This window comes from Cibotium barometz, chromosome 10 (assembly GCF_041138505.1).
Source record: "Cibotium barometz isolate CiBa-2024 chromosome 10, ASM4113850v1, whole genome shotgun sequence".
In the NCBI taxonomy this organism is placed as follows: domain Eukaryota; kingdom Viridiplantae; phylum Streptophyta; class Polypodiopsida; order Cyatheales; family Cibotiaceae; genus Cibotium; species Cibotium barometz.
Genome location: NC_141055.1, coordinates 38,021,173 through 38,039,772, shown reverse-complemented (window position 1 = coordinate 38,039,772; position 18,600 = coordinate 38,021,173). Strand labels below are relative to the sequence as shown.

Genomic DNA, 18,600 nt, shown 5'->3' with positions numbered 1-18,600 from the left:
TGGTAAATATAGTTAATTTATTGCTAGTGGTAAAGTTTAACTCAAATTAAATATTCAATTGTGTACATGTATTTCACGCTTGAGATATCGAGCTCAACTAGTGCTGTAGACATTGATGACCTACCTAGGTGATAGCTTCTACACTTATGCCACTGGCAAGGTTGGAGAGATTATGGTTGATATGCTGCCAATGGATGACAGGATATGTGACAGCCACTTTGGAGTACTAGAGCTATGGCATAGTCATAGTGCCAACTCAGATAGTCCAGTTCACACTATGGACCGACCATTGTATGTTATTGTAGGAGAGTACTTTCCCTTATAGTATATACTCTTCTCTTTTTAGTATATGGTTTTAGAGAAGAGAAGATGATAGAAGAAAATTCAGTCATCCATCTCTCTCTTGTTTCTTTCTCTCTCTTGTGTGTCTGTGTTTACTTTGCAAGGAACTCTCCCTCTCCCTCTCCCGTGCATTCTCTTTATGGTATCAAAGCTCCAGTTCATGTGAGAGCTAAGGAGGCAAGCAAGAGACAAGAACAAAGCAAGCAAGGAAGCAATACATGGGTAAGAGCATCATCATCTCCTCCCCTTCTTATTTAGCTATGATTCCTCTTGGTGGGTAGCTCCGATTGAGGAGCTATCTTCACAAGCTTGGAGGTGCCTATAAGGTGCGTAGTATTTTTCATTGTATTTTTTGTGGCCAAATTAGCATTTTGGGTGCGTTTCAATCTCCGTTCGGTCACTGAAAGGTGTTTTCGACAATTTCGTGTCTTTGGTCGAAATCTAGTTAGTGTAGTGTAACAGTGTATTTTAGGAGTATAGACAATGTTTGCACATGTATTGCTGGTCTTGGGTGTATGCATATCTGGTGACATACAAGTTGTGCAAAAGTACCGTTGCAACAGTGTCTCATAGAAGATATTGCTATGTTAAAGGTTGCACACAGAAATTGTATGTTTGCACGTTTCTGGTTGCTGTAGAAAACATGTCTAATGAACTCAATCAGATTGTCAGTGAGAAGCTAGATAAGAATAACTTCCATGCTTGGAAGCCAGAGTTGTCTAAAGAGAATGCAACTTTGGTAGATATAAAGGCATTCAAGGATTGGAACCAGGGTGCGAGGAAAGTCATGTATTGGCTTTCAATAAGTGTCACAAACATAATGATGAGACACATACAAGATGCCAGCACTCCATCAATTGCATGGCTCCAAACTAACACAATGGCAAGGAAACTGCAGCTAAAACAAGAGTTGCATACTGTGGAGAAGAAAAGCATGTCTATCAATGAGTGTGCTTTAAAGATCAAGGGCATTGTTGAATCCCTTGGATCTACCAATGTATCGGTGGTGGAAGATGATGGTTTAGTGAGCGTCTGTCTAAATGGTCTTGGCAAAGTGTACAAGCCATTCAAGACCTCCATTGCAATCAGGAAAAATGTTCCCAACTTTCGGGACTCAGTGTCTATGTTGATCATAGAAGAAAAGTCTCTTGGTGAGGACTCTTCATAAAGCAAGAACACATCAGAACAGGCCTTCTACTCCAATTCAAGTAGAGGCAGTGGTAGAGGTCATGGTCGAGGCCAAGGTGGTGGTCGAAATGGAAACTAGAATTGTGGACAATCCAATGATTCGCAGACAGTAGCATCAATCATACACAAGTGGAAGAGGCCAGTCTAGAGGCAGGGGGAGCTAGAGAGGCCGAGGTGGATGGCAAAGAAATCAAAGTGCAAATAGCATAGAGTGCTATTATTGTGGAAAACCAGGGCACATGGTAAAGGAATACTTTAAAAAGTAGAATGACATTAAAATTGGAAAGTTTCAGCAAGACAACTATGCATCATCTAATAATAAACAGAGTGGTGATGACATAAGTGAGCAGCTATTTGTGATGCAACACATGCTTAGTTCCACAATTGAAGATATGTGAGGATGTAAAGATACATGGTATGTGAATTGTGTCTTTAACCACATGACCAGTCATGGTGTGAATGGTTTAGAGACATGTAGAAAAATTAAAAAACCAAGTTATGTAGAAATAGGTGATGCTATTGCGCATCCCATTACGCATGTTGGTGAAGTGCCATTGTCTATGTAAGATGGCAAAATGAAGTACTTGGCAGATGTACTTCATGTTCTAAATATTACAACAAAGAACCTGGTTTCTATTAGATAGATGGTTGAGCAGGATCTACAAGTGAGGTTTAATCCTCAAGGATGTTTTGTGAAAGACTTCAGAAATCAGGATCTACAAGTGAGGTTTAATCCTCAAGGATGTTTTGTGAAAGACTTCAAAAATTAGTGTCGCTTAGTTACAAAGGGTAATAAAAATGGCAGGATGTTTACTTTGGAAGTAAACATGCCTGAGGTAAAGGCAACCATGTTTGCACAAGGAATAGGTGTAATTGCAGATATTGACATATAGCACAAGTGCATTGGTCATGTGAATATACAACGGTGGTTGAAGTCTATGCAGGCCCAAAATATTGTTTGCAAGTTTACCAAAGTTTAACGTCGATGGTATGCACAGAGTATGTGAAGCACGCTATCTTGGTATAAGGAGGCCAAACATGTTTTTCCACATGAAAAGCATGTCAATGCAAGGCCATTAGATGTTATACATTCTGACGTATGGGGACCAACGAAGACTACAACAATTGTAGGTTGCAGGTATTATGTTACGTTCATTGATGATCTCACTAGGAAAGTGTAGGTTTATTTCATGAAGGAGAAAGTGACGTGTTTTCTCACTTTTAGAGATTTAAAGCCTTGGTCAAGAAGGAAAAAGGCATACAAATAAAATTCCTGAGATCAGATGGTGGGGGAGAGCATTTCACCAATGAGTTCAGTGATTTCTTAAGAAACAGGGAATCAAGAGACAGTTTACATGCACGTACACTCTGCCAACAAAATAGTGTCATAGAAAGAAAAAATAGGCACATTGCAAAAGTGACACGTGCCTTGATGGTCTGAAAAGAATATGCCACATTATTTTTGGGTAAAAGCAGAAGCAACTACTACAGTGTACATTATGAACAGGACCCCCACTACAGCTGTTCATTGTATGATGCATGAACATAAGTTTAGAGGCATAAAACTGGATGTGTCTCACTTGAAAGTGTTTGGGTGTATTGCATATTTGCATGTTCCTAATGAAGTGAGAAAAAAGTTGGATCTAAAGGTAAAGAAATGCATCTTTATCCCAGGATTCTGAGAGGGTTGATCAAACTTTAAGGAACCCCAGAATTAGTTGGATCTATAGCAGAACGATTACCTTGTTTGAAGGAATTATTTTTTAACTTCTTAAGTCTTAGAATCTCGGAATGAAGTCGAATAGAAAATTTAATGATGTATCATTTTGGCAGAATCATGAGACGAGCGCATCGTGGTGGACAACCAGATCCTCATGTGGATGAGGATGAGCTTGACCCTAACGTTTGTAAAGCTCTACACAGATCTCAGCTAGGTCCCTTCAAGGGTGAAGGGGAACACTTAGGTGAGGCCATAGAAAAGTGGATCGAAGCTATGGAGGAGTACTTCGATGTCACATGTTACAATGATAAAAGTAAGGTGGCTCTTGCTAAGCTAAAGATCGTAGAGACAGCCAGAGTAGCGTGGAGGAACCACTGCAAGACAAACCGCTTGGATCAGGACACCCAGACATGGGATGATCTCAAGACCTACCTCAGAAAGAGAAATCTTCCTCCAGCTTCTCAGAAACAAAGATGAATGAGTTTCTTGAGCTAACCCAAGGGAGCCGAACTATGGAGGAATATCACTAGGCATTCGCTCTCCTCCTCAAAATACAACCTGGAGGGATGAAGAACAGCTAATGGCCAGGTTCATTCGAGGAATGAACAAACCCTTGGATACCTTGGTGAAGAATGCTAAGCTAGTTTCTATGGCCGAAACAATGCGGATGGTGAAGGATTTTGCTAAGGCCTTTGTTATCCAGGTCCTGTCGAAGCCAGCACCCTCGTATTTCAAAAGATTTCAAACCCCGGGAAGTGCTTCCGACTTTTCGCCTCCTAAGAGAGAGCAAGGTAATCAAGCCCAGGATATGGGAAGTTTTAGAATGGAAGGAAGGCCTTTTCCTCGGAACACATTCTCTGGAACTCCGCCGAAAGAGCTTAGAAGCGAGAACAGATGTTTTGGTTATCAAGGTTTTGGGCACCAGCTCAAGGACTGCCCAACTCCTTCTATGTCAATGGGCCAAGGAAGCCAAGGTCCTAGAGTGCCGAGACCGACCCCTTCGTATTAGTCTAATCAAGGTCCCTCTCGCCAAAGTCAGGGCAACCCTAGAAGAATGCCAGCTTAGCCTGCAACCTCAGTGCAGAGTAGTCTCAAGTCCCCCTCCTAGAATTGGGGAAGCCAGAGAGAGAGAGTTCCACCCTAGACAGCAGCGCGCCAGAGCCATCACACAATAGCTGATGTAGTGGAGGAAGAAAGAGGACGGATAGATTTATGTCACCATTGATGATCAAGTCTAAAATCTTCAGTTCTCTGTCATGAAATTGATTTTTGGAATTAAGTACCAAGTGGGAGAGGATATAAGATTCCTCCTCTTCTGTATCTAGAAGGTTAAGACATCACTTTACACCTTTCCCTTGACTTTAGTATTTGAAATAGTTCATTTTCTCTAAAATTGACTTAGAGAGAGAAAATATTCTAGAGAGAGAATACAGATTTGAGATATTTTTGGATACAAAGTTATCCTTTATTTTAAGATGAATTCCCCTAAAATAGAAGTTTAAAAAGATTTTTCCAATGTGCATTAGAAATTAATTGGATATGTGCACTGGACACCTTAACCTAGGGGTACCTATTTTCAAAAAAAAATGGATTAAGGTTCAAAGAGTGTTCTAATAGGCCTATGGGATTAATCCAAGTGTTTGAATAAGAAAAATGCAAGAAGAAAAGAAAATCCACCAAAAATGAGTAAATTTTCACATAAGATGAAGAGTTGACTAGTATTGGTATACTTAGTATTAAAAAAATGTGAATTTTGACACCTATATGGAGAGAGAATCCCACTTCAAGGAGGCACCTAGAAATCACATCAAAGGGGCCATTTTTTATTCAAAAAATACATGAGGTGGCTAGATATTTCATCCCTCATCTCTCCTCTTACAAACTAGATCAAAAGTGGACGTAACTAGTCTAAATCTTATATCCAAATTGGCTCAAACTGAAGCTGGAAGCCTCTAGATCCCAGTTGGACTTGGTTGGTGGCCTCCCTCACCTATAAATACACCCCCATTCCTTTGTATTTTAATCTTAGTGTATTCTCATGTTGGTGTAATTTTCATTTTAGTGTAATTCCTTCATCCCTCTTCCTTGCCTCTCCATTGTGAACCTTTGGTGCTTCATTGAACCTCTTCTTCTCTTGAAGACTACCCTCTTCTCTTGGTGGTCAAGCCCCTTCCTTGAGGGCTACACATCTCCTTGCAAGATAAAGAATCAAGCCCAAATCAAGGGGGGTAAGCCTAAACAATGATGTTTATACTATCTTCTTCTCCTCTACATGCTTGGAAAGCATTCTATCTCATGGTTTCTTCTTAAAACCATGCCCTTCTTGATTTATGTTGTTGTTTAGATGAAGTAATCTCCTATGCTTAAGTGTATTGTTTATGATTTATATTCACTCTTTATGAAGGAATACTCACTTCTTATGGTTAAATCCTTCTTGCAAGGTTAAACCTTAATTCTAATCTCATTTTTTAACCCTAAACTCTAAGCTTATCAAGCTAGAGATGAAGGTTAAACATTTTTATGTTTATTAACCTACTTAGAAGGAGGTTAATTCATTTAAGCTTGTTTTTATGATAAGAAATCTTATATTTATTCATTTTATGATGAAAGAGAGCTTATGATAACATTCATATATTTATTTTTATATGGAAGTTATATTTGAATATTTTTATTAAATAAACAAGATGTTTAGATGTATTTATGTTTATGTTTATGCATAATTTAATTTTTATATTAAAAGTGAGTTTTGAGCATTATTTAATTGCTAGAAAAATAAAGAAGGTTTATGCACAAATTTTTCTAGATTCATTCAATTTATGAGAATTATGGAAAGATTCACATAAATTTTTTCTTTCATCAAAAGTGGACTTTTGAGTATATTATATTTTTGAAATTACGAGAAGGTTATGTACAATTCTTCTCTAATTTTCAAATGAGGATTATGAATATAATTCATTTAGATAAAAAATGAATTAGTATGTGTGCATAAATATTTTATGTTGAAAGAGGAATTATGGGTATAATTGATTTTGTAAATCCCATAAGGATGTGTGCATAAATCTTTTATTCAAAAAGAGGAATATTGAGCATATTTATTTTGGGAAAATTGAGAAAAGTGTAAAAATATTCATAGGAATGCTCGAGAAAACATGGATAAATTTTTAATCAGAAAGAGGAATTACAAACATATTTAACTTTTGGAATTATGAAGTATATGTCTAGATTCTCAAAAAATAGAATCTTAAGTACGTTCTGAATGGGAAAATGGTGAGTCGAAACTCTTACTCGAATTATTGGTTAAAGAATTCCACCATAATCAGATTTAATGATTTATGGACAAGGAAATTATGGACAAGGGAATTACATAAAGGCTTTCTACGATGATTATTGGTTAAAGAATTCCACCATAATCAGATTTAATGATTTATGGACAAGGGAATTACATAAAGCCTTTCTACGATGATTAAAGAATGGGTTGAGACTGACTGAAATAAAGAATCTAATCTAGCTTGTATTCCGTCTCTTGGTTAGGTTTTTGACAGGAAAAGAATTTCCCAAAAAAAGACCAAAAACATGCTTAGTTGAATGAATGTAAATACTTGAGATTAACTTATTCTAAGATTCCCTAGGAAAGGATTTTGGAATTCTTGAAAGGATCGAGAATCCAAAAGTGAACGAAAATTCAAAATTCATTGAATTAAGTCGAGAATAAAGTTGTCTTTAACTAAGCCAAATAATGGAGACTTAGAAAGTTCTATCAGTTTGAAAAGTAGAGTAACTGTACTCTTAACGTGGTTGATTGTGGGATAAAAATTCTAATAACTAGATCAAGAAAAGTTGATAATCAAACCTGATTCGCTCAAAGCGAAAAGAGACCATCTTGTTTGTGGAAATCCGAATAAGATGTGAAATAATGTGGAATGATGTTGAATGATGTGAAATAATGTGGAATGATGTGAAATAATGTGAAATGATGTTGAATGATGTGAAATAATGTGGAATGATGAGGAATGATGTGAAATGATATCAATATGTGGAATGATATGGAAAGATGGGCATTTTGCTTGGAAACTGTATTTGCATATGAAACCTGTTTTTTAAAGATTGTTTTATGTCAAGAATGTTGGGGGAAGCATTTTGACTATCTTATGGAAAGAGGTCGTGGACCTAGGTTGAGAATGTTGCAATAGCCAGACGAAGAGTCAAAGAAGGACGTCTCGCGTGGCAAGGTCGGCCAAGGTCTTGACCAGCCTTGGTTCGATTAAAATGGTGAGCTTCCGGTACGGTGGATGAGGGGCCAAGGAAGCGGCCTATGAGTGAAGCGCTAGGTCACCTGCTCTGCAAAGGATCCTAGAGGGTGCTGACCATACGGTGCTCGGGCTCTGGGTTGCCTAAGATACCCACGCGTGCGTCGAGGAAGAAATGGAACATTGAGTTGGAGTTATTTTCTGAACACGGGCCTTGGTTGGATTTGGTTGGTTGACCTTGCTGGTCTTCAACGGATGAGTCCATGGTACCTTTTTGGTAAGCTAGATCTCATTGGTTGATCTAGCTGATCTTCAACGGAGAGTCCTTATGGATTTTATGGATAGAAGAGATCGTACTCCTGGGTACTATGAGTTAGGAACCATGAAACGGCCCTTGAGTGAAGTACTAGGTGAACCTAGAGGGATTGACTAGGTGGTGGATGCTCTGGTTTTATCGATGATAGCATAGGTACGCTGAGGAAGGTATGAATGGAATTTGGATTTTATGGTTGAAAATTGGAAAAGTTGGAACTTGGAACTTGGACCCTGGGAACTGGAATACCGAGGATTATGATGGAAACATTGTGGTTTTACAATTTTGTCTTGAAAATAGTTGAATTTTAGAAAAGGCAATTCTGTCTTGTAAATAGTTGAATATGAGAAAAGGCAATTTCATATTGGGTGCGTAAGTGCGTCTATTTAATATTTTTGTATGAGTGCCCCGGCTAGGGAGCCTGGGAACTCTTTTCCCTGGTACCCGGAACAAAACACAACCAATCTTTTATAAAGAGGGATCCCACCAATACAATGGTTGGGCGGTTAGCTAACCCATGGGGCGGTTGGGGATTAGGCCTTGATCGGTGGATTCCTACAATAAAGTTCAATTATGTTCAAAGTTACGATAGTTGAAGTAAGTCACAAGATAATTCTTGTTCTATGGGAAAGAATCAACGGCTGTGCCTCACTTGAGGGGAAAAAAGCGTTGATCTCTATGAACCAAGTGCAAGTCCCTCCTTTGATTCGGCCATGTGACCCACAGGTTCGGTCGGAATACAAAGGATAGTTAAGACTCTTGACCCCGTTAGATAAATTTTCGTTAGAAGATTTTCCTAGAGGAATCGCCTATGCTTTTTAGACGAGGAAAGTTTTTCTGGGTTCGATTTTGGAAGAGCCGCCAGACAGTCCTTTGCCCGGACATTCATGGGCGAGGCCCCGAGTGGGAAGCTTTGCCCTGCGCATGAGGTTGCTACTTCTGCTGCTAGCACTCTAGAGTTCGATGTGCAGAGAGAGAGGGGTCTCACAATAGTGGCTCTAAGCAAAGCCTTGATGAGGAGCTTGGTATCCCATCTATGGTTACTCCTGGTATAAGGAGAACCATGGCTTTTTTAAGGACACCTGACTGGCAGTGATCCAATTGTACGCAGGTCTACAAGGGTTAGGTACTGTATTGATAGGTTGAGATATGATGGATAAATAGCCCATCATTATGCTTACATGGTTAAAGCAATATAAGAGTTTGAGCCCACTTGTTTTGAGCAAGCACTTGGAAAATGGAACGATGCCATGAATGAGGAGATGGCAACATTGGATGCAAATACAACATGGGAGTTAGTGCCTTTACCTAAGGAAAAGAAGGCAATTGGATGTAAGTGGGTATACAAGGTTAAGCATAACGCAGATTTTTCAGTGAGAAGGTATAAGGTGAGATTGGTTGCCAAGGGCTATGTGCAAACCTATGGCATTGACTATGAGGAGACATTCAAATCCAGATTGCGAGAATGGCAACCGTGAGAGCTATCATTGCTACGGCTACAATAAAGGGTTGGTCTTTACATCAAGTGGATGTAAAGAATGCCTTCTTGCATGGTGATTTGTAAGAAGAAGTAAATATGATATACCCACCACGTTATGAGAGTGATGCACACCTAGATTTCGTGTGCAGGTTACACAAAAGTCCTGTATGGCTTGAACAAGAACCTAGAGCATGGTCAAACAAGATCAGGGATTATCTTGTTACCATTGGATTTCAGATATAAAATGCATATTTCTCACTTTACGTGAAAAAGACAGATAGAGGAATTATGCTATTAGTCATTTATGTGGATGACTTGATTATCACTGATGCTAATATACATGATGTCAGGAGGCTTTTAAAGCAAAAATTTGAGTTGAAGGATTTGGGTGAGCTATGGTATTTCTTGGGCATAGAGGCAGTGAGATCACCTCATGGCATTTTGTTATCACAGAGGCAGTATGGCTTGGACATGTTATCCAAGTATGGTACGCCAGGCTATGATTAGGTTTAACTCAAATCAAATATTCAGGTGTATAAATATGTATTGTATGCTTGAGATATTGACTTTGATACATATGGACAACATTAAAGTTGTAACAACACATGCACCACCACATTGAAGCTATATTGATACATATGAACAACATTGAAGTTGTAACAACACATGCACCAAAAGATTCTATTGAGAACATGGGTCCATAACTATTTTCTAAATGGGCAATGAGCAAGGAAAACAGAGAATAGTGATGAAAGAGATGCTGATATACCAAAAGTTTAACTAATAAATGATAATATGGTTGATCCAGTGCCAAATCCCATGGATGGGTGATAATAATATGGTTGATCAAGTGCCAAATTACAATAGTCCCATCAGTGGGTAATAAGTTCCACATACACCCACTCATGCCAATCTATAAGTCAAATCTTCTTACTAGAAGCAATGCCAACATCCATGATAACATCTTAAGATGCACAAAAACTAGATGTGAAGTTGTTTAAGAAAGAAAAATTGATGTGGCATAAAGTATGCATAAAGTGGGACTAACCTTTGTGCATGTAGTGATTGGAGGTGTAAGTCTTATGGAAAGTAGTCAACATGTGAGTTGGCTCGGTTTACCTAGGCACGTTCTAGGATTGCCTCGAATAGACTCCTTTTTTAATAAATGTAGTGGTGGTATTAGGTGGCAAAAACTCCTTTCAAAAATACCACAAATCCTACTAAGAGGTTATTAGAGAAGTGGGCTTATATTAAATGATACAAGTTATGATGAACAAAGCCAAGGTGTGCAAGAAGGCACAAATGTTTTCTCAAGAGTGTCCTTTACTAATTTCTTTATATACATTTTAATTTTGCAAACACACTTTGAATCATGTATTGAAGGAGTGGTGCCATGGGAGTGGAACAACTTGTTGGTGAGGAAGAAGCATGGTGAGATTTAGGAGAGATCACAAGGTAATGGAGGGTATATTTATGTCAAAGCTAGGAGCTCAAATGTTGAAAGCACAAGCACCATAAATACTTTTAAAAAAATACTATACCTTGTCATAAGCTCCCTTCCATAAGTGAGATGTTTTATTCTAAGCATTTGAGCAATGGGAAAATGAACAAATTGGACAAATTCAAAATGCAATCCACAAAATTAGATATGATGAATGCTTGGAGTTCTAAGATCTATTGAAGATATATTCATTAAAGTCCTAATATTAGTGAGGTTTAAAGAGGTAATCACTAGAGTCCTCATATTAGTGAGGTTTAAAGGCATTCATGGACAATAGAAGTAAGAGCTTGATGGTCCCAGTTATGTACCTCGAGCTAAGGAAAAGTGAGGTGAATTTTGAATTAACAAGGAGAGGGGGTTTCCTTGTTCCTAATATCATCCCCTTCTTTGTCTCCCTCCTAACCACTTCTCTGTAACTAACCTAAGCTATGATGGGTGCTGCATTACTTTTAGAATTATTTTTTATGTGAGCCCCTCTCCTAGAGATGGAAAGTGTGCCAGTTATGGCTTTGTACTCTAGTTGGTTGTTGCTTTGTTTTTACCAAGCCCAACCACTGGCACTTTATCAAGATTCCTTCCAATCATATTACGAAAATTTTAGCAAGAGACTTGCTTAAAGCTCAATAAAGTAAACACAAAGCTTCAATGCAACCAAGAAAGTGGATGATTCAGATAATAGCTTTTTAGCCAACCAACCCAAGTCACCAAATGGCATTATGCTACTGCTACCAAAGCTCTCTTTGCCTAAGGTAATGAGTTAATAATAATACCACCTGAAACCTTCCTCTTCAATTAATTAGCTCTTTTCAATAATGTTGTCACACCCAGCACCATCATTGTGAGCAAATAGATTCTCTCATGTACGGATCTAAGGGGAATCAAATTATTAAAAAATAAAGCATTGAAGTTGTGGAAAAACCAAAATTTAAAAAACATCAAATCATTTTAAAAGTGAAAAGAGAAAGCATGACTCCGAACATACAATAGGAGGCAATCTTCATCAAATAAAAAGCTATGCAGTGCTCAATAAAAATAAAAATAAAAAGAAGGCTTTTTTCAACCAATGAAAATAAGGACAACTCAAATCTACAATTAAAAAAAAAGGAAGACAACTCAATCTACCCGGTTCTAGTTCCAAAAAATTATACTACATGTAACTAAAATATATAATAAATGAATCCTTAAAATAAGGGCAATGACAAATCTTACATGTTTTTCATAATTCTAACAGATCAAAATGCACTTAAGTGAGTCATCATTGAGCTTCAAAATTAAGAATCTGAAACTTTTTCAATCCAAAAAAGGGCCTCTGTGCTTAAAAACACCAGGCATTTTATTCTTTTCACATACATACAGAAACACCAGGCCAGTGTTCCCAAGTTCTGAGATCAAACATGTGAGTTCCAAGCTGATGTGTGTAGACTTTGATTCCAAGCCTTGAAACTCCCACGCACTGGCTTTTCACATCAAGTCAAATTGATGCAAAAAACCCTTAAACCTCAAAACCCTCTGTAATTTTGAATTTATATGTTCAATGAACATTGTTGTAGACAGACAAGCTTGGTGTTATCTCCTCGGCTGTAATCCTGACCGTGATACCGCCATCGCCTACACATTCAACAGAGCATAATTAATACATTACTTTACAACAGAGTAAAGTTAGAAAAGCCTAAGTTAAAATTAGACATTTTCACCTCAAAACCATGGGAGGGTACAGAGCTCATTCTGGAGGGCCTATTCGGGTTGAGAATGTTGGACCCAATCTCTAGCTCGCTTCTTATAGCATGCTGATAAGCTCGTAGAGCGACAAGAGCTAAGAAGACTGCACAACAAAAGCAACACATTATACAGACACATGTGGCAGAAGCCTTTTTTAGCTTTCTTGACATGATATGAGAAAGAACTCACCACCGAAAACACGAGTTGATACAGATGAGAAGTTCCATGCCACAGCAAATGCGGCAAATAACACTGCTTTCTTGTGACCACATCCACTCCATGTGGTCTGAACCGAGTGTAACAGATTCCTAGCTGCATTGCTCACCCAGACATCCCCCCCAAAACTACCATCACATTTTAGATGCATGTGTCTCAAGTGAATATAAATAGGTATGACCCTTAGTAAGGCATGCCTTACCTTGCCCTTGGATCTGTTCACTGTAACTAGAGTAACACTTTGGTACCGTGAAGATGGCAAAGTAGGCTGTGATAACAGGCAACATGGAGAAATCTGTCACAAAATGTCACTTGGACCTCACTGTGACCAACAATCCCAGACTGGACACTTGGTACAACCGTACTAGTCGTATGAGGAAAGCAAGACATTAGAAATAAGTACCGATTCTTGCAAGGGTCCATAGGTTCATCATGGACCCAGCTCGGGCCAGAAACCAAAGAGCTCCTGCCACCTGACCACCAATGGAAAAGTAAGAGCTGCTCTAAAAGGGCAAGTCATAATTCAAACAAACTACACAGGCTATGGATCTGGTTGTTCCATAAGAAACAGGCACAACCTTCAATGTCACCATGGGTTCTCCAGAGAAGAGCTCTCCTAGTTTTTTTAACATCACGTTGATAGGTGGCAACAGAACTCTAATAAGTCTTGCAGCTTCTGCTTCAGTTAACATGTGTACAGATGATAGAGAGGCTGGGGTTGTACTGCCAAAGAGAGCAAAATGGGATGGATGTCAACCAAGACTGTGGAGAACAAAATAACATTCTCCAAGAATCCCTAGATGGTTCCGAGACCTCACCCTCGTAGAAACGTGCGCTTGATAAATGTAGCTGCCAAATAGAACAAAGCCACATATGCCATGACTGATATTGCACTGCATACAAAAACAGTTGATGTAAGACAAAAAATAAAAGCAGATGTATTACCACAATGTTTTCCGGATTCTACCTGTACTGCGTGTCTTGAACCAAAGAGGCAGACATGATGCAGAACCAGCCCGCTCCAAACAGTAATGCTGAACGTGGGATATGTCTCCACATGATTATGTCCCCTGCATAGCAATCTCAATGTCAAAGAGCATGCATACAAAGCCTATGCACCAATGCTGTCAGTCACACAATTGTGCCAAAGTGCACGAAGGTAAGGTTTATACCCATGATTTGCAACCAATCTGAATTCTCTGATGCCCTTGGCTCTGCATACAAGGAATGCTGATAAGCATTCATTGCTTACAAAGTGACAGACACCATATCGATGTGCCTTACACCTTGAAAAAGCATACTAGCGACATAAAACAATACATGTGACAAGCTCTATAGGATTTGAATGCATACCTCTGCTAGCTCTTCTGGATGATGTTGACGGAGATGTTGTGGCTGAATGCCGCACTGCTCTATATGAAGGGGGCAGAAATTCAGGTGCCTGCTGCTGATGATAATGATGCTGTGGGGCGGACCTTTGAATAAAATGGACCTCTGGAGGGGATGGGGGCACGGTCATCACAGTTATGGGTTCTGAAGCTTTGCGTTTGTGTTGGCGGGTGTGCGGGCGGACGAGGCTGCGCCTGGTGGCTCTGTTTGCATCCCCCATGCCCAGATCTGCGTCAGGAAGGTCCTGAGGGACCTCAACCCTAGTTCTTCTGGTAGAGCTTCTGCTGGATTTACGTTCTTTAGGATTCTCGTGAGTTTCATCTATGATGGCAGCTGCAGCCACACTAGATGAAGATACCTTGCTTCTTCTTGGACTCTTGCCCCTCTCCAACAGCACCAATTCTGATGAAGCAGAAGTTGTCATATCTGTCCTCCTTGTTCTGCGAGCAGGAACAGGAGCTTCTTGTTCCATGGAGTCTTCTGATGACCTCATTCTGCCTGAAGGAAAGGGGCTTTTATGCCTCGACTGCTGCTGCCGCTGGCCCTGTGCAATTTCCGATTTTCTCCTCGTCGGCACCATAGGCAGCTTAGGCGGATCTTCATACTCATCACCTTCTTCTTCCTTGTTTGAAACCCTAGCAGAGATTTTCTGCATATGGCACGCTATGGCTTCTTCCTGAAGGCTGTGATTCTCAACCATACAGAAGCTTTTCTGCATGTGGCTCGCACGCAGGATGGCCTCTTGAAAGTCCACCATAGGCGGTGAGGCAGTTTCTGCTGGTGCAGTTGATGTAGAGCTTCGCAGGGGGGACATGGATCGGGGGCTCTGAAGGGGGGTATTGCCTGCACGAGGAGTACGTACTCTAGGGTCAGGATTGAGATTAGGGTTTTGTTTTTCTGAAAGAAAACCCATGGCTGCACTGCTGAAGCTGCTGCTGCCACCGTCCAGCAGCTCTTCTCTCTGCAGCTTGTGGAGAAGCATGGAGGAGCTCATCACTTGATTTGTTACGGAAGCCATGGCCGTGGGAGGAGAACCTCCTTCTCGCCCAGAACCCATGAGGGGGGTAAAGGCAAGCTTTTCCTTCTGGAAAGGGATTCCGTCTTCACGGCAAAGCAACCGTCTCTCTCTCTCTCTCTCTCTCTCTCTCTCTCTCTCTCTCTGTGTATGTGCAATTAGAGAAACCCCATCAACATTGAAGAAGAACCCACATAGAACAACATGACTTTCTTTTTGTGAAGGATCAAGGGAGCAATCACAACTAAACTGACACACACGAGAGAAAGAGAGAGGGAGACGATGAAAGGCGCGTGTCGGTAATATGATGAGAAGAAGGGCGGTCTGGTTTTCTTTTCTTCTTCAATCCCAAGTTCTCAACACTGTGCCTACCTGTCTGCCTGCCTTTTAGTGGAGAGCCGTTGAGGACGCATAGCATATGTATTGATTTACTAATTCTCTATAGAGTTGCCCTTTTGAATTTTTGAACTGTTCACCTCCTCCTTTATAACGGTTTCTTTGATGAGGGGAAACTAGAATATACAAGAAGTTAGTCCAAAACCCTTAATAAATTGTTGCCTGTTGCCTCTTACTTTTGGAGCCCTTATATCTCCTCCATGGATGAAACCATTTGCATGATCTTTGAAGTATTGTTAAGAAGAGCAGTGGGTGGTAGAACGGCTCACTCTAGAAACAGGGACTCTGGGACCGTTGCGACCGCGTTTACATAGGGACCGTGAGAGACGATGCGACCGCGTTTACATAGGGACCGATACACAAGGACACGGTCCCCTCCCCACGCCCTCACTCCACAAAGGGGAGAGGTAAATAAAGGTTTTGTGTGTAATTACTATTAAGATAGAAATATAGGCAAGCCATAACACAACATATCTATTATATGCACAGACATCAACACATCTCATTTTTTCTTGAAGTGCACCTCTTCTTATAATATGGAAAGTCATAATGGCTCCTTTCCAACGGAAAATCCTACTCCACAATGGAAGAATTTGTATGAAATCCAAATAAAAAGTCAACACAACATTATAAATGCTTTCAGGCTCACAATGCTTGTCAAAAAATAACACTTTCAAGCACTAGGTATATCATAGCCATGGGATTACTTACAGAAGCTCGAAAGAAGGAGGAAGAGGTAGAGGAAGGGATGAGAGGAAGGGGACTTCATCAATGTCTCTCTCTTTCTGTCACTCCTGTGTCAAAATAGAATGGAGAAATTCTCTCTCTCTCTCTCTCTCTCTCTCTCTCTCTCTCTCTCTCTCTCTCTCTCTCTGTGGCCAAAGAGATTCGTTCTATCTCCTACATAGAAAGAGGGAGGAGAGATTCTCTCTTTGTGATACATAGAAAAGCTCACGACCACTTGTCATGAGATTTATGTAAAGAATCTTCATTGCATAGAAAAGTTGACATTAACACATCTCGTTTTTTCTTGAAGTGCACCTCTTCTTATAATATGGAAAGTCATAATGGCTCCTTTTCCAACGGAAAATCCTACTCCACAATGGAAGAATTTGTATGAAATCCAAATAAAAAAGTCAACACAACATTATTAATGCTTTCAGGCTCACAATGCTTGTCAAAAAATAACACTTTCAAGCTCACAATGCTTGTCAAAAAATAACACTTTCAGGCTCACAATGCTTGTCAAAAAATAACACTTTCAAGCACTAGGTATATCATAGCCATGGGATTACTTACAGAAGCTTACTTACAGAAGCTGGAAAGGAGGAGGAAGAGGTAGAGGAAGGGAGGAGAGGATGAGGGGACTTCATCAATGTCTCTCTTTCTGTCACTCCTGTGTCAAAATAGAATGGAGAAATTCTCTCTCTCTCTCTCTCTCTCTCTCTCTCTCTCTCTCTCTCGCCAAAGAGATTCGTTCTATCTCCTACATAGAAAGAGGGAGGAGAGATTCTCTCTTTGTGATACATAGAAAAGCTCACGACCACTTGTCATGAGATTTATGTAAAGAATCTTCATTGCATAGAAAAGTTGACAACCACTTGCATGAGATTTATGTAAGGAATCTTAATTGCACAGAAAAGCTTCACGATTACTTGCCATGAGATTCATGTAAGGAAACTTAAGTGCATGAGAAATTTAGCAACGATATTTTGTAACTACATATAAAGCTATTGAGTTGATACATGCCAAAGGTATATTCTATGTTAATTAATGAATAAACCATTTAAAAAGATTGTAACACCCTAATATCCGGCCTCACATGGTGCTCTCAAGGTATGCTTGGGTGCCCCGAATTCTTTGCTTCTATATGGGAGCACCTTGAGGTGGAGCAATGTGGCCTAGCTCGACCTCTCCTACCTACATTTAGATACAAGACGGCTTGTGGGCAAGGGATCCCGTGCATCGGACACTGATAAGTCTCATCTCTCATCATTCTTGTGATCCCCATTGTAATTTCGTCGCTTGTTGGCATTGAATCAATATAATCTTTTGGGTTGAAAGCCCGCATTTGGCTTGATACAGTTTCTATTGCAACTTGTACATTTTTTGTCATATCTCCTTCATCCGATGTCCGTTTTTGAAGTTCTAGTACTCAAAACGACCGGCTCATCGCCCTCTTCGAGAGGAGCTATAGGTCTTTGTGTACATCATTCAGCAAGTACTCTCTGTTTTCAGTTTTGTCCTGGATTTTTTGGTCCCGACGAAAAGGAACTCGGACCCGGAACACGTCCCGAGATCACCGGTCCATGACACTTGGTTCCATGGGGATGGAGGCCCACATCCCTACCTACAAGGCCTTTTAAGGCTTTGGGATGAAGTGTCAAGTTGTGAACACACCCAATCCCACCCCACATGAAGGGTCACAAAGCTAAGTTCATTGTCATTTTTGAACCACCCTAATAGGGGTTGGTTTTGTGGGGATAGAAGCCCACACCCATACCTGCAAGGCCTTTTGAGGCTTTGGGATGAAGTGTCAAGTTGTGAATACACCCAATCCCACCCCACATTAAGGGTCAAAACTAAGTTCATGTCATTTTTGAACCCACATATATCATCATATCTTTCAAGCGCTTATGCAAACATTAACACCTTCGTGATTATGCCTTTTTGAACTAATGTAAAAAGAATATCAAATGAATTCATTGCATGCTCACAAACCTTTAATTGAAAAGTTTGTTTGTATGACTAAAATTTTGTTCATGTCAAAGGCAATTATCCATTGATTAGTGCAAAACACCACCCTTTAAGAACACACTTTGATAAAGCATGTAAGCCACTAGATTGAGAAAAAAGTAAGTGACAACTCTCATGGAAACAAGTGGAGCTTTGCCATAGTAGGCTTTTCCTCTCTATAACCTACTCATATTAGCAATACATAGGGTATCAAGAATAGTTGAAAGTTTTCTATTTTTCTTGCAATACTTTACCTCATCTATCAATAGCCAATATCCTACTCATCTTGGAAATACTTTATAGGGTCATATCAAGAATAGTTTAAAGCTTTCTATTTA

General features: G+C 39.8%; 1 protein-coding gene across 1 annotated transcript; it reads right to left on the bottom strand.

Annotated features, from left to right (window-relative positions):
• Nucleotides 1–12,039: 12,039 nt before the first annotated feature.
• On the bottom strand, nt 12,040–15,567 carry LOC147634869 (uncharacterized). The gene is made up of 10 exons (XM_086804080.1): nt 14,080–15,567; nt 13,899–13,940; nt 13,694–13,796; nt 13,545–13,619; nt 13,305–13,449; nt 13,130–13,199; nt 12,929–12,994; nt 12,700–12,822; nt 12,486–12,613; nt 12,040–12,399 (listed from the first exon to the last, which is right to left on the bottom strand). Exons 1-10 carry the CDS (start codon nt 15,170–15,172, stop codon nt 12,358–12,360), a joined length of 1,887 nt encoding a protein of 628 aa, XP_086660206.1. The 5' UTR covers nt 15,173–15,567; the 3' UTR covers nt 12,040–12,357.
• Nucleotides 15,568–18,600: the final 3,033 nt, after the last annotated feature.